A 13807-nucleotide genomic window follows, 5' to 3' on the forward strand; every position below is an offset into this window, starting at 1 on the left:
TGAAATGGTCACACAGAGCAGTCACGCCAGCCGGTGCCCGACGGCCAGGGGGCTCCAGCCTTCGCTCCCAGTTTTATTTCTGTGCCTCCGTTGTCTTAACCAGGAGGCTGCTGTGACCTTGCCGGTGGCTCTGCCAGCTCCGTCCAGGTGACGGCTGGCAGATGTGCGGGCTGTGCGCCTCCGGTGCCCGCCAGCCCGCTCAGCGGCGCTTCCGTGTTTGCTCACTCGGCTTCCCTTCCCTCTCTTTCCTCGCGGGTGGGCAGTGCCGGACTCCAGCCGGCCGACTGCAGGGCCTCCGCTCCCTCGAGCAAGGGCAGCAGCAGCGGCAGCAGCAGCAGCGGGAGCAGTTCCTCCAGTGACTCGGAGAGCAGCTCGGGGTCCGACTCGGAGACAGAGAGCAGTTCCAGCGAGAGCGAGGGCAGCAAGCCTCCCCACTACTCCAGTCCCGAGGTGAGTACCTGCGGGCCTCCAGGGGCCTCCCCTGCCTCCTTCTACCCCGGGGAGCACAGTCGGTCCTCCTCCCAGTGTGGTTCTCACACCTCCCACTCCCCCAGTCTCCGTGGCCTGCAAGCTGCCGTGACCCATACAGGCCACCACTCCCAGTCAGCCTGCCAGGATTGATTTGGGCTCATTCCCCCCAACCTCCTCCTCAAAGTGCTCCTAGCTACAGAGCTTCCTTTGAGATCTAAAAACTTCATCTCTTACAGTCCAAAAATCTCTGTCTTGACTTCCAGAACTTTCCAAATGTGCTGTAAACATCGCTGACTGGAAATAACCTGAGGATTGGGGTCAGCAAGGCAATAAGCAGATAGGGCAGCTCCAACCTGAAGTGTGAGCTCCTGTAAATCATGGAGAAAGGAGTTTTGTGGATTAGACATGGCTAGAATCTTACCTTTTTGCAGTTTGTCACAGATTAGAAGAACACGGGCTATAAGTATAAATAAAACCTTTTTAACTGTGTTTTCTTTGTGAAAATAGAGAAAAATTAGCATGAACCTGAAAATAATAATGAAAGCTTTTATAGTTATGATGAATATCTATGTGGAAGATTTAGGTGCCTCATATAAAAACATGATATGGTCCCGATGAAACCCATTGCTATTTCTACATTAAAGGGGGAAATTAAATAGTAATTCAGAGCATGGATCCTTGAGAGAGGACTGAGAACACACTTATCCAGTTTCTGGATTGGTAAGGGTAGACTTTGATTTCTAAAGAAGGAATAAAAAGGCTTCTTCTTAAGTGTATAGACATTTCACGTTACTGAGGATCATAGGATTTTTTTTTTACCTGCAATCCTCTGTACCACTCTGGGGCCCAAATTTCTAAATAAGCTCTAAAATGAACCAAACCCACATGTCCAAACCTTGGTGCTGAGAGGCGAGCACCTTTAAAGGCCAACCAGCCTCACATTTCCAGTTTGTGTGCCTGTGTCTCTCTCCCCCTCTATCTCTCTTGATCTGTCTATCTGTCTATCTCTATCTCCCTGTATAAGTAAGGGAAAGGCCCTTAGCAATATTAACCTGTAAAAGCTGTATGTTGATATAACCCTGACTTTCCCCAGAAGCTAAATGATTCCTTCTCCATCATTTCATTCATTCATGTTTATTCACTTACTTATGGTTTTTCAACAAATATTGAGTCTCTGCCACAGATACGCTTGGCCCTGGGAGACAGCAATGAGCTGACAAAGAAGATTCCTGTCTTCACAGACTTGATATTCTAATGAGAATAATTTGAAACAAACAAGCAAAAAAAAAAAATTAAAACAAAACAGAGGCATTAACCAAGCTTCTTCAGAGCCAGCTTTGTGATCTAATTTGTTGAAAAACCCCAGAATATATAGTAGAAAGAACTGTGTTCCAGGGACATTGCAAGGGCCAAGGGGGATAGTGGCGGTGGATTAAAAGCCTTAGGGTCTGTGAATGAGAGCCCCCATCCCGGGCTCTTCGTGACTTTGAAGGTTAAATTCAGGAATGTTGAATATTATTTGCATGTTGAAATGTGACTCCTGGAGTTTCTAGATGAGGCTGAAACCAGCCTCAGAGAAGCACGGTTATAAAGGGCTTTGAGCAGACTCCCTCTAAATGTCACTGAAATAATTACGAAGACCTGAACTCCTTGGTGATGAAAGGAAGCACTTGTCATTTCTTCCAGCAGCAACCAGAGCCCCCAGCCGAGGAGGAGGAGGAGGAGGAGGGGAATCTGCTAACACAGGCCTTAGAGTTTAAGTTGCCTGAGGCCACGGGTAGGTTTCAACTTCTGGCTTCTCCTTGCAGAGGGAGTGCAGAAGTGACAGGTGTAGCCACAGAACATGTGACTTCTCTCTGCTGGAAAGAAATGTATTCCTTGGAATAAAAGTAAGGGATTTTTGGCTTTTTTTTTTTTTAACATTTTTTTCCCAAGACGACTACAGACACACACCCTTCAGAAATACAGGGAGGGAACTCCCCGGTGGTCCAGTGGTTAGGACTCCATGCTTTCACTGCCAAGGACATTATGGGTTTGGTGTCTCATTAGGGAACTAAGATCCCACAAGCCATGTGGCATGGCCAAAAATTTTATTAAAAAAAAAAAGAATTACAATGATTTTGCAGAATGAACATTGAAAAGAGGGGAAAGAAGCATTAAGGGCCGACTCTATGGCAGCCCTGCTGTCCTCTGCGCTGAGCTGGCCCAGGTCCCCTGACAGAGAGCAGTGAGACCCGTTTCCCTGTCACCCACAGGACCACCCAGCTCTTTATAGCCACACCCCTCCCATTCCATTGCAAAGACCTGTTCGTGCTGCTTTGCAGCAAAACATACCTGGCCCTCCTTTCCCCTTCCAGAAATGTCCTGATATGAGAGCAGGAGATCCTCATGATGTCCCAAGACACCTGCATCGCCCCACCCTGCCCCGCAGCGTGCCAGCACTGGGCACCTGCTTGGCTCGCCTTCGTCTCATCCAAGCTGTGTTTCTGGCCCTGGTTGTAGAAAACCACTGCCTTTCATACGCATCACCATGGAATATAACCCCTAGTCTGCAAGTGGGCATGGAAGAGACACTGGATTCAGCGTTTCCATTGCTGCAGATCCCCTCTCTGTGGCCTGAAGTTTGGTTGCTTGTCATCAGACTCATTTTTTTCATTGAGTTCTTTCTTCTTTCTTGGTCTGGGACATCCTTTCATGCCAGAGCTTGACCAGGGAGCAGGAAGGGGTGGGGGGTGCGTTTTGGCCCTCCATTAGCACATATACAGCTGCACACAGAGCTCCTTAGACCAGTGTTCCAAGTAAAGGGACAGCTTGCTATGTGAACAAGAAAGAGTCTGGTTGCAGGACTTTAGTTTTATTTGACTGCACGGGGTCATAGTTGAGGCACATGGGATCTTTAGCTGTGGCATGGGAGCTCTTAGTTGTAGCATGTAGGACCTAGTTCTCTGACCAGGGATCAAACCTAGTCCCCCTGCATTGGGAGCACAGAGTCTTATCCACTGGGCCACCAGGGCAGTCGCTGGTCACAGGATTTTGAGAAGAGCCAGGATAAAGTAGGTTTCACCCATTTCTCAACTGCAGGGCATCACTCAGCCCTCAACATCACTCATGTAAACAGTGTTCTCCATTGTGGTGTTTCCCAAATATATCCAACCATGGTACGCTTTCTTCATGGGCTAAAAGCACATTTTGGAAAATGCTGCCCTAGATCATTCTTGAAAATCTTCAAAAATACAAGTTATTCATGGATTCAACAAGCTTCTCCTTAATTAGGCATCTATGGGGTATGTGGCAGTGGGTGCCCTGAGGTTGTAGATGAAATAGAGACTAGAGTATGCCCTGGAGGGCTTGTGCATGAATCAGAGGGAAGATTGATCAGAGAGGAGAGTCCTGGCTGGAAATACACACTGCAAGCCAGCAAACAAGCAAAAGCGCTGGGCAGAACCCCAGTGGATGTCTCAGACAGTAAACCAGAGGCAGCAGCCTGCCAGGCAAGGAGCTCCAAGCCCCAAGTCTGCCCTCCTCCCCTGCCACCTAATTCTTGGCTGTTTAAGCTTGCTTGGCCACAGTTTTATCCCCCAAATGGCAGATAATCTCACACTGTCTAATCTGTGAGGTTTTTCTGAGGAGTAAGTGACAAGCAGGGAGCAACAGCTCATTGTGAGTCGTTAGTAGCAACAGGGTCAGAGCAAGCTGCCGCTTTAACCTGTTACGGGTCCTGCGAGGGATACAAAGAAGCAGAAACCTGGCCTCTGGCGGAAAGCAGTGTTTGGCTTTGTTGAAAACACAAGATTCATATACATGAAACAGACGTGGATATCAAAAGATGATGCCATTAAGGATAATGGAGGGCAACAGGTATTATCTGGAGAGTTAGTGGTATCTTCTCCAAAAGTCACATCAAATTCTATCATTTGAAGACCTAACATTTCTCAAGTGAAGCAAGGTCCCCTTTTCATGAGGCTTCCCCAGAGAGTAATGGGAGCTTAGGCAACACAACAGGGAAGGGAATCTGACTCTCAACTGTGACAAGCGTGGGTTTAGTCTTGCTGGTGCCTGGTAGCTCTGCAGCTTTGGACATGTTACTTAACTTCTCTGAGCCTCATCTAAAAACTAAGGGTGATAGTATCTCTTATCTATGGGTTAAACTAGATGATACATGTGATGTGGGAGCACACTGTGGGTGTTCCAGCAATGAAAGATGCCTGTAAGATGACGGCTGCCTGAGGAGTGTGGATTTTGTTCGAGAGGCAAGAGGAGGTCATTGCAGATCCTTGAGAAAGGGAACGTGATTTAGCAATGTACTGAAAATGGTCCTGATTTCTTTGGCTGTGAAGAGCAGAAAAAACGACTCTGCGGCACATGGGGCAGCGGGCCCTTACTCCATTGATTAAATCCTCCCCTCGCTGTGAAGACTTCCTCTGGGAGTTTTAGTGGGAGTCTCCCTGTGAGCCGCTGTGTTTTGGCTCCAGGCAGGCATCTATGTCCTCACATGTAAGAGATGTGAGGTGTGGAAGGCTCAGGACGGCGGGGACGAGGATGACTGGGGCGGGGGTGGAGGGGGGGGGGGGGTGTGGGGGCAACAGCAAGTGGCGGATGCTGCCATAAATGTGTCCACCCGGTCCAGTGTGTGTCCCCTTCTGCAAGGCGCCTTCAGCATCCACTCACATTACTGGGCCTCCGTCTATCTGGGGAAGCTGAGGCACAGAAGACATTGACCCAGCCAGGGGTCAGAGAGAAACGGGGCTGGGGAGGAGACAGCCTCAAAGCCATAAACGTGTTTGCCACCAGTTAGCCTTCAGGGGACTTCCCTGGCGGTCCAGTGGCTAAGACTCCAAGCTCCCAATGCAGGGAGCCCGGGTTCAATCCCTGGTCATGGAACTAGATCCCGCGTGCCGCAACTGAGCATTTGAATGCCCCAGCTGAAGATCCCACGTGCCGCAACAAAAATCGAAGCTCCCGAATGCTGCAGCTAAGACCTGGTGCAGCCAAAATGGACAAGTAAATAAATTTTTTTTAATTAAAGTAGCCTTTAGTCACACTCAGCTCACCTCAGAGCAGATGAGAGCTCCCCTTCGGCAAATAAGCCATTCTATGTCCTGCCACCCTGCTTCCTCGGTCACTTCACTGTCGCAGGATGGACCAGGTCAGGTGGGCTCTGCAGGCTCCGTTGTTCCCTGTCTCTGGAGGTGCCACATTAAAGCGAGGTCAGAATTTACAAAATAAAACTCAGAGGCACAAAAAAGATTTTACCATTTTGTTTTTCTGCCTCTTATTCAGGAGTCCCGGCCCTATGGGTGGCATGAAAACAAACGAAGCAGAACATCAAGTCAGAGTCCAGACTCCCTATCAGGGTCATGAGAGAGGCCCTTCCACACTTGTATCCCATGGGGATGCTTCCCCCATCCTCGTGGCCCCAGGAGCAGGGCCTGGGATCCCCGTGTGAGATGCCTCACAAGGAGACTCCCATGAAGATTTCCCGGAGGGCGCCTTCATAGCAGAGGGAGGATTTCATCACTGGAGCGATCACTGATGCGCTGCAGGGTCATCTTCTGCTTACGGTCACTTGTCGCTCCCAGTCCCTCAACACCCTGTGCTGCGGTCCCCTGAACTGTAGCTGGTCTCGTCTGTTTGGAGGGAGCCAGTAGACTGTCCACAGTCCCTGCCGCTGCCGCAGTGCTCACTGTCCACACTCTGTGGTCCCAGGCCCTGCTGGCCCACTAAAGCTTCCCGTCTCCCTGAGCTGTGCCCCAGACTCAGCCAGGACCCCTGGGTCTAGAGCACCGCCTGCCCTCCTCACGCCTCGCCACCCTGCCGCAGGACCCTTTCTGCACAAGGCGGTGCCCCAAGTTCTGCTCTAAAGACCAACCTCTTTGTTGAAAACCAAATCTTAACACCTGAAAGCAAGCATTCAGAAATTATGATCTTAAAGAACAGTGTTTTTCTCCTGCAAGGGAGCCTGACTTGCTCGAGGCTTTAACAAACCAATATGAAATGCAAAGCTAAGCCATTCTTCTTTATTCTGGGCGGTATCTAGTTCCACCACTCCACCCCACCCCCACCTCATCCAGTCATCAGAAGCCATGAATTTATAGAGTGGAGGACGTAGGGAAGGAAACATACATCACCTTAATCACGCCAAAATTGTCCCCCATCTCACAAACTAAAAACATTCTAGCTAAAGGTCTATGGTAGCTCAGCGGTCAGGAATCCACCTGCAATACAGGGGACGTGGGTTCAATCCCTGGGTCAGGAAAATCCCCTGGAGATGGACATGGCAACCCACTGTGGTATTCTTGCCTGGGAAATCCAATGGGCAGAGAACCATGGGGTTGCCAAAAAGTCAAACATGACTTTGCAACTAAATAGCAACAACAAAGTTCTGCACTTCTCAATTTACCTCTTTTCTACTAGTAATCAGAGAGGCTGGATAAATGGACTTTTATTAAAAATCAACAACATTTACTCCCTGTAAGAGAAGCAGTTCTTAGCCTTTCGATAAGACATAGATCCCCAGAGAGGTAAGTGCGAACTGTGCAAACTATTCTTTCCCCAAAATGTGTCTACACGACCTTTGACATTCTGTTACAGGGCATTCGCTGGCCTCCCCTCTCCCCCAGAGCCAATCCATGGGTCAGAGTTTAACACCTGGAATGCCCAGGGTTTGCTCTAATTTAGCAAAACTGTTTACAGGAGAGGTGTTCATTGTCACCTCCTCATCTGAAACATTTCGGGCAAAGTGTGATGGAAGCGGGTTGAGGATGGACGAACCAAGTCCAGCAGGGTCCACTCGGCCCCGTTTTATTTTCTCCCCAAATTACAAGTCTCACCAAAAAAAATGTGCGCTTCAACACTCAAGGTCTCCGAACTACACCCCAGTTAACTTTCATGGGCTCTCAAGTTTATGCATGTCTGTATAAACACAAAAAATATACACTGTATAACACTCAAAAGTGCTGGAAATGGGTCCTAATGAGGAATAGTGTGTCCTCTCATTTCTCAAACTGCTGCACTGGCATTTCAGTGTGGGGGTCCAGGAAAGTGTCAGTCGCTCAGTCATGTCTGTCTCTTTATGACCCCATGGACTGTAGCCTGCCAGGCTCCTCTGTCCATGGAGTTCTCCAGGCAAGAATACTGGAGTGGGTAACCATTCCGTTCTCCAGGGGATCTTCCAACCCAGGGATCAAACCCGGGTCTCCTGCACCGGCAGGTAGGTTCTTTATGCTTTGGGCCACCTGGGAAGCCCTGTGGCTGGCCACCCTGTGTGCCTGTTGAGGCTACACACACCGCCTGCTTCCACGTTCCTTGAGTTTCCAGCCCATCAGGTTTCTGCTCACACGCCTAGAGCAACAAGTCAAGAGAAAAACAGCCAGGCGCATCTAAGTGAGTCTGTCCTAAGCGATGTTTTGTTTTTTGCCGGTTTTCTGCTTTTAGGCGGAACCAGCGTCCTCTAACAAGTGGCAGCTGGATAAATGGCTAAACAAAGTGAATCACCACAAGCCCCCTGTCCTGATCCAAAATGAAAGCCACCACGGGCCGGAGAGCAGTCAGTACTACACCCCAGTGAAGGAGGACACGCAGGACTGCGGGAAGCTCCCCGACGTCTGCCCGCCCGGCCTGAGAGACAAGGACCTCAAGGGCGCCTGCAAGGAGGAGCAGAGGCCGAGGACCGCGAGCAAGGCCCCGGGGAGCAAAGGGGTGAAGCAGAAGTCCCCGCCCGCGGCCGTGGCCGTGGCCGTGGCCGCCGCTGCCGCCCCGCCGCCCGCGGTGCCTGGCGCGCCCGCCGAGAGCGCGCCCGCGCCTGCCCGGAGGTCCGCGGGCAAGAAGCCCACCCGGCGCACCGAGAGGACCTCGGCCGGCGACGGCGGCCACCGGCCCGAGGAGCCCGTAGCTGCCGAGGCGCCGGGGGCGGGCGCGGGGGCTCCCGCGGAGCCGCCCAAGCCCAGGCCTTGCGGCAACAGCAGGACCAACCACCGCAAGGAGCTGCGCTCGGCCGTGACCTGCGAGAAGCGCCGCACGCGGGGGCTGAGCCGGATCGTCCCCAAATCCAAGGAGTTCATCGAGACGGAGTCGTCCTCTTCCTCCTCCTCCTCGGACTCGGACCTGGAGTCGGAGCAGGAGGACTACCCTCTGTCCAAGGCCGTGGCCGCTGCGGCCGCCGCCGCCGCCGCCGCCTCCGGGAACGACCCGAGGCTGAAGGAGGCCCCCACCAGCATCAGCGGCGGCGGCCCCCGCGCTCCCGTGGGCTCCATCAACGCCAGGACCACCAGCGACATTGCCAAGGAGCTGGAGGAGCAGTTCTACACACTGGTCCCCTTCGGCCGCAACGAGCTTCTCTCCCCGTTGAAAGACAGTGACGAGGTTCGGTCACTCTGGGTCAAAATCGACCTGACACTTCTGTCCAGGATTCCGGAACACCTGCCCCAGGAGCCGGGGGTCTTGAGTGCTCCCGCGGCCAAGGACTCTGAGAGCGCGCCCCCGACGACCCATGCATCCGAGGCGCCGGTGGAAAAGACCTTGCCAAAATCCAAGAGGAAACGCAAGGTAGGCCTGGAAACCCGAGGGGCTGAAGGCGCAGTGGGAGGGAGGGCCCTCCCCGAACTTGTGGGCAGGTCCACTGGTCTGGAAGGTTCCAGGAGCAGGAATTCATGTGTCCTTCTTCAGCAAACGTTCATAGAGCACCTTACATAAGTGCATAGGAGCCTCCTGAGTCGCTAAGTGTGACATTCTGCAACGCTATGGACTGTGGGCTGCCAGGCTCCTCTGTCCGTGGGATTCTCCAGGCAAGAATACTGGAGTGAGTTGCCATGCCCTTCTCCAGGGCATCTTCCCAATCTGGGATCCAACCCGTGTCTCCTGCATTGCAGGCAGATTCTTTACCATCTAAGCCACCAGGGAAGCCCAGTGTAAGTACTTGACACATATTAACTCAACATCCTTAGAACTGCCCACTGTGGGAAGACTAGCTATCATTCCCATGTGATAGATACTTAAGGCCTGTCCCACTGCATGTGGAAGTAGGCAATTGGGAAATCTTCACTGAGTGTCTTCAGGGAATGAGCTAGAGGCTGGACCAGTGAGGAAACTAAACACAGGTGAACCCCATTCTTTGCTGGAAAAGGTGGGGTCATTCCTTGACTTCAGAAGTTAGCTGCCTCATAGAGTTGAGTAAGGCTGTGACTAGGGTGAGGCGTGAATATGGAAGTGACCAGTGGGGATCGTGGGCAACAGGACCCACCAGCCTGTGGCATGGGAGCCATAGGCTGGTGCTCCCCATGGTATTGAGCAGAAGGACTTTGTGGTGGAGAGGAGCTGGGAACAGGGCCCTAAGCAGGGACTTTTGAGTAATCAGAGGATTCGCTGCCAAAGCTGGGAAGCCAGCTGGACAGAGGGGGATTGAACAGAGTGAGGCGGGCCGGGACTTAAGTGCAGGGAGAGCTGGATGCGGATCCAGAAGTAGGCCCACACACTTGGCCATTCAGATGTTTTTGAAGAATTTTTGAGCACAGGAATCACTTAATCATAATTTAAAACCAGTTCTGAGAATCTTACCCCCTCCTGTTACTACATCTTCAAAAGTAACTAGGACCACAGCGAAAAACACAGTGGGCGACAAACGAAAGATTATAGTCCTCATGGACGGCCCCAGATTTGGGACAAAACCATTCACAACTGTTAACACATGTATATGTCCCCACGAGGGATGCTGAAGTGAAGTGAAGTTGCTCAGTCGTGTCTGACCCACTAGGCTCCTCTGTCCATGGGGGTTCTCCAGGCAAGAATACTGGAGTGGGTTGCCATTTCCTTCTCCAAGGATCTTCCCGACCCAGGGATCGAACCCAGGTCTCCCGCATTGCAGTCAGACGCTTTAACCTCTGAGCCACCAGGGAAGCCCCAATCATTTATAAAATCCTTACAACTTTTGAGGCAAATGTTCTTGTCATACCCCTTTTACAGATGAGGAAACTGAGGCTCCCAGAGCCTAAAGTGACTTGCCCTAGGGTCATGTAGGTGAGAAAGGACAGAGCTGGGAATGAAGTCAGGTCTCTGGCTATAGGGTCTCCCAGTAATAAACCAGCTGGAGATTTGTGTAGTCCTTTCGCCTCACGGCCCCCGCTCAGAAGACTCCATGCTCGGAATTTAATGCCTGTGGCTGCCATCTTGGAAGTCCTCCTTTTCTCTTTGAATCTGTCTTTTGTAAGTGAAGGTGATGGGACAACAGAGCATGCTTGGTCCCACCCCCTACATTTCCCCAGGATGGGTTCTGCCTGCCCCGTGGCCCCTTTGCATTCCTGGCCGGGAGCAGCCTCCCCTCTCTGCATCCCCATCCACCGGCCAAGGCACCGGCATAGTGAGGGTTGGGGTCAGGATCAGCACCTCCACGCCCTCAATCCAGGTACTGCGGGGTCCCCCAGGAGAGACTGCCAGTTGGCCTTAGGGAAGGGGTGGTGCCTGACTGCACTTCCTCACCCCGTGACCCACAGCTGGCAGGTGGCAGAAGACGTTTGCTGTGCTGCGTGCGCATGCCCTGTCTCAGGCCAGTACTCCTGGCGTTTGGGAGAGTCAGCACGTGCCAAGCATCCCCGTGCTTCCAGGAGCACAGTGTAAAGCAGCAAGTAAACACACTTCTCTGACAGGTTAAGAGACCAGTTTCAAGACAGGAAAATGCTCCTGACTTTAGCACTTTATAATGTTACTCTTTAACCGCTTTTTTTTTTGAGGTATAATTGACATAACATTATATTATTTTCAGTTATACAATATAATGATTCAGTATTGGTTTACATGTGTTGCAAAATGATGACCACAATCAGTCCAGCTAACATCATCACTATACATAATTACAAATCTCTTCTTCTGGTGAGAACTGTCAAGATCTCCTAGCTACTTTCAAATGTGTGCCAGGGTATTTTTAGCTATATTCACCATGCTGTTTATTAGTGTTGCCCTACATCCACGTGACTTACTCATTTTATAACTGGAGATTTGTACTTTTTTAATTTCCTTCACCCCTTCATTTTATACCCCTCTCTCCACCCCAGAGTGGTTTGGTTTTGGTTTTCAGATTCTACATTTAAGTGAGATCCTAAGGTCTTTGTCATCTTTGTCATCACAAAGAATCGGACGAGACCGAGTGACTGGCACACACACATCCCACTCATTTCACTTCGCATAGCACCCTCCAGGCCCATCCGTGTAGTTGCAAATGGCAAGACTCCCTTCTTCCGTTGTATACATACCTATGCCACAATTTCCTTATCCATCCACAGCCATTTACGCTGTTTCCTTGTCTTGGCCATTGTAAATAATGCTGCAGTGAACGTGGGGGTCTTTTGAAATCAGTGTTTCAGTTTTCTTTGGATTAATACCCAGAAGTGAGATCGCTGGATTTTAATTTTTTGAGCAACCTCCATACTGTTTGGCGGCTGCACCAACAGTGCACTAGGGTTCCTTTTTCTCTACATCCTCACACGTGTACTATTTCTAGTCTTTTTATGACAGCCATTCTAAGAGGTGTGAGGTGATATCTCATTGTGGTTTTGATTTGCATTTCCCTGATGGTTAGTGATGCTGAGCATCTTTTCATGTGCCTGTTGACCATCTGTATGTCTTCTTTAGAAAAAATATTTAATCAAATCCTCCGCCTGTTTTTCAATCAGATTTTTTTGTTTGTTTCTTTGTTGCTGAATTGCAAGTGTTCTTTATGTGTTTTGAATATTAACCCCTTCTCGGATATATTATTTGAAAATATTTTTTTACATTCAGTAGATTGCCTTTTCATTTTACTGATGGTTTCCTTTGCTGTGCAGGCTTCCCTGGTGGCTCAGCTGGTAAAGAATCTACCTGCAGTGCTGAAGACTTGGGTTCAATCCCTGAGTTGAGAATATTCTCTGGAGAAGGGAATGGCTACCCACTCCAGTATTCTGGCCTGGAGAATTCCATGGACTTTATAGTCCACGGGGTCACAAAGAGTCAGATGTGACTGAGCGACTTACACTTTGTTTTGCAGAAGCTTTTTTGTTTAACATAGTCCCACTTGTTTATTCTTACTTTTGCTTTTGGTGTTAAATTCAAGAAAATCATCACCACGGCTGACATCAAGCATCTTCTCCAGCTTTTTGAACATGGGGCCTAGCCTTTTCATTTTGCACTGAAGCCCACAAATCATGCACTCAGCTCTGACCTCCTAGGTGACCTTAATCAGGTGACCTTCCCTTCTGTGTACTTCAGTTTCTTCATCTGTAAACTGGTGACATCTTTACAGGGATGTTGTTAGGTTAAAATGATATAATTTAGGAATACGGGTCAGCTCGCTACATACCTGCCCCTCTTTTCCTTCTGTTTTCCTCTGCATATCCTGCCCTCCTCATTACTTGTCAGATGCATTTATCCATCAACTCCCAGGTGATTAATTGATTAACGAGTAAATCAATCCATCATCTGGAGACTGATGGATAAATGGACAGGCTGATATAAAGAGAGAGGTGTTTCAGAGATAGAAATTGATAAACATATAGAGATTGGAAATACATATAGCTATACAGGCATATGTCAGTAGAGATGTGCAAAAACAGAGACGTGTATAATTCATAATCTGTATTTAAGTAATTTTACTATTCATGGACTTTTTAAGTTTAACTTATGAAACTTCATTTATACTAAGCCTGACACTCAGCTCTCCTCATGAAATCTACTGAAACATAGGTGAACATGCATAAAGAAGGGGAAGAACATTTGCACAGCGCTCTTTACTCATCATCTGGGGTGTGAAACCACTAGTTTTGGGTGCAGGAGGTGGGACATCGCAGACCTGGCTGCCCAGGGTGCAGAGTCTAGCCCTGCCAGAGGCCTGGGGGCCAAAACTAGGGGGTTCAGAGGTTTGGCTCGGACCCTCCATGGGGCATAGTTTCAACGTGAGCATCTGTGGTCCTTCCTCCAGAGGCTGTGTGACATCCCAGCTAGAAAGAGAAGGTCACAGTCTTTCTATCTTCAGTACCAGTGCCTGTCTCCTGGAAACACCGCTGAGAATCCTGAATGTCTCTCTGCTGTGTTGCTGCAATCTCAGCAAAAATAGAAGTTGGTTGAGTGCACGTGCATTACCCCTGCGTGTGTGCTGTGCTAAGTTGCTTCAGTCGCATCTCTTTGCGACCCTGTGGACTGTAGCCCGCCAGGCTCCTCTGTCCATGGGATTCTCCAGGCAAGAATCCTGGAGTGGGTTGCCAGGCCTTCCTCCAGGCGATCTCCCCAACCCAGGGATCGAACCTGAGTCTCCTGTGTCTCCTGCATTGGCAGGCGGGTTCTTTACCACTAGTGCCACCTGGGAGGCCTGCATCAC

At 50.1% G+C, this 13807-nt stretch overlaps 1 protein-coding gene across 1 annotated transcript in view; it reads left to right on the forward strand.

Annotated features, from left to right (window-relative positions):
* Positions 1-13807, forward strand: part of AFF3 (ALF transcription elongation factor 3) — a 565373-nt gene that overhangs the window by 512707 nt on the left and 38859 nt on the right. Inside the window, exons 11-12 of the mRNA XM_068973380.1 lie at positions 264-450; positions 7906-9015. Coding sequence (XP_068829481.1) covers positions 264-450; positions 7906-9015 — 1297 coding nt within the window. The remainder of the gene's footprint in view (positions 1-263; positions 451-7905; positions 9016-13807) is intronic.

This window comes from Capricornis sumatraensis, chromosome 1, assembly GCF_032405125.1.
Source record: "Capricornis sumatraensis isolate serow.1 chromosome 1, serow.2, whole genome shotgun sequence".
NCBI classification, from domain to species: Eukaryota; Metazoa; Chordata; class Mammalia; order Artiodactyla; family Bovidae; genus Capricornis; species Capricornis sumatraensis.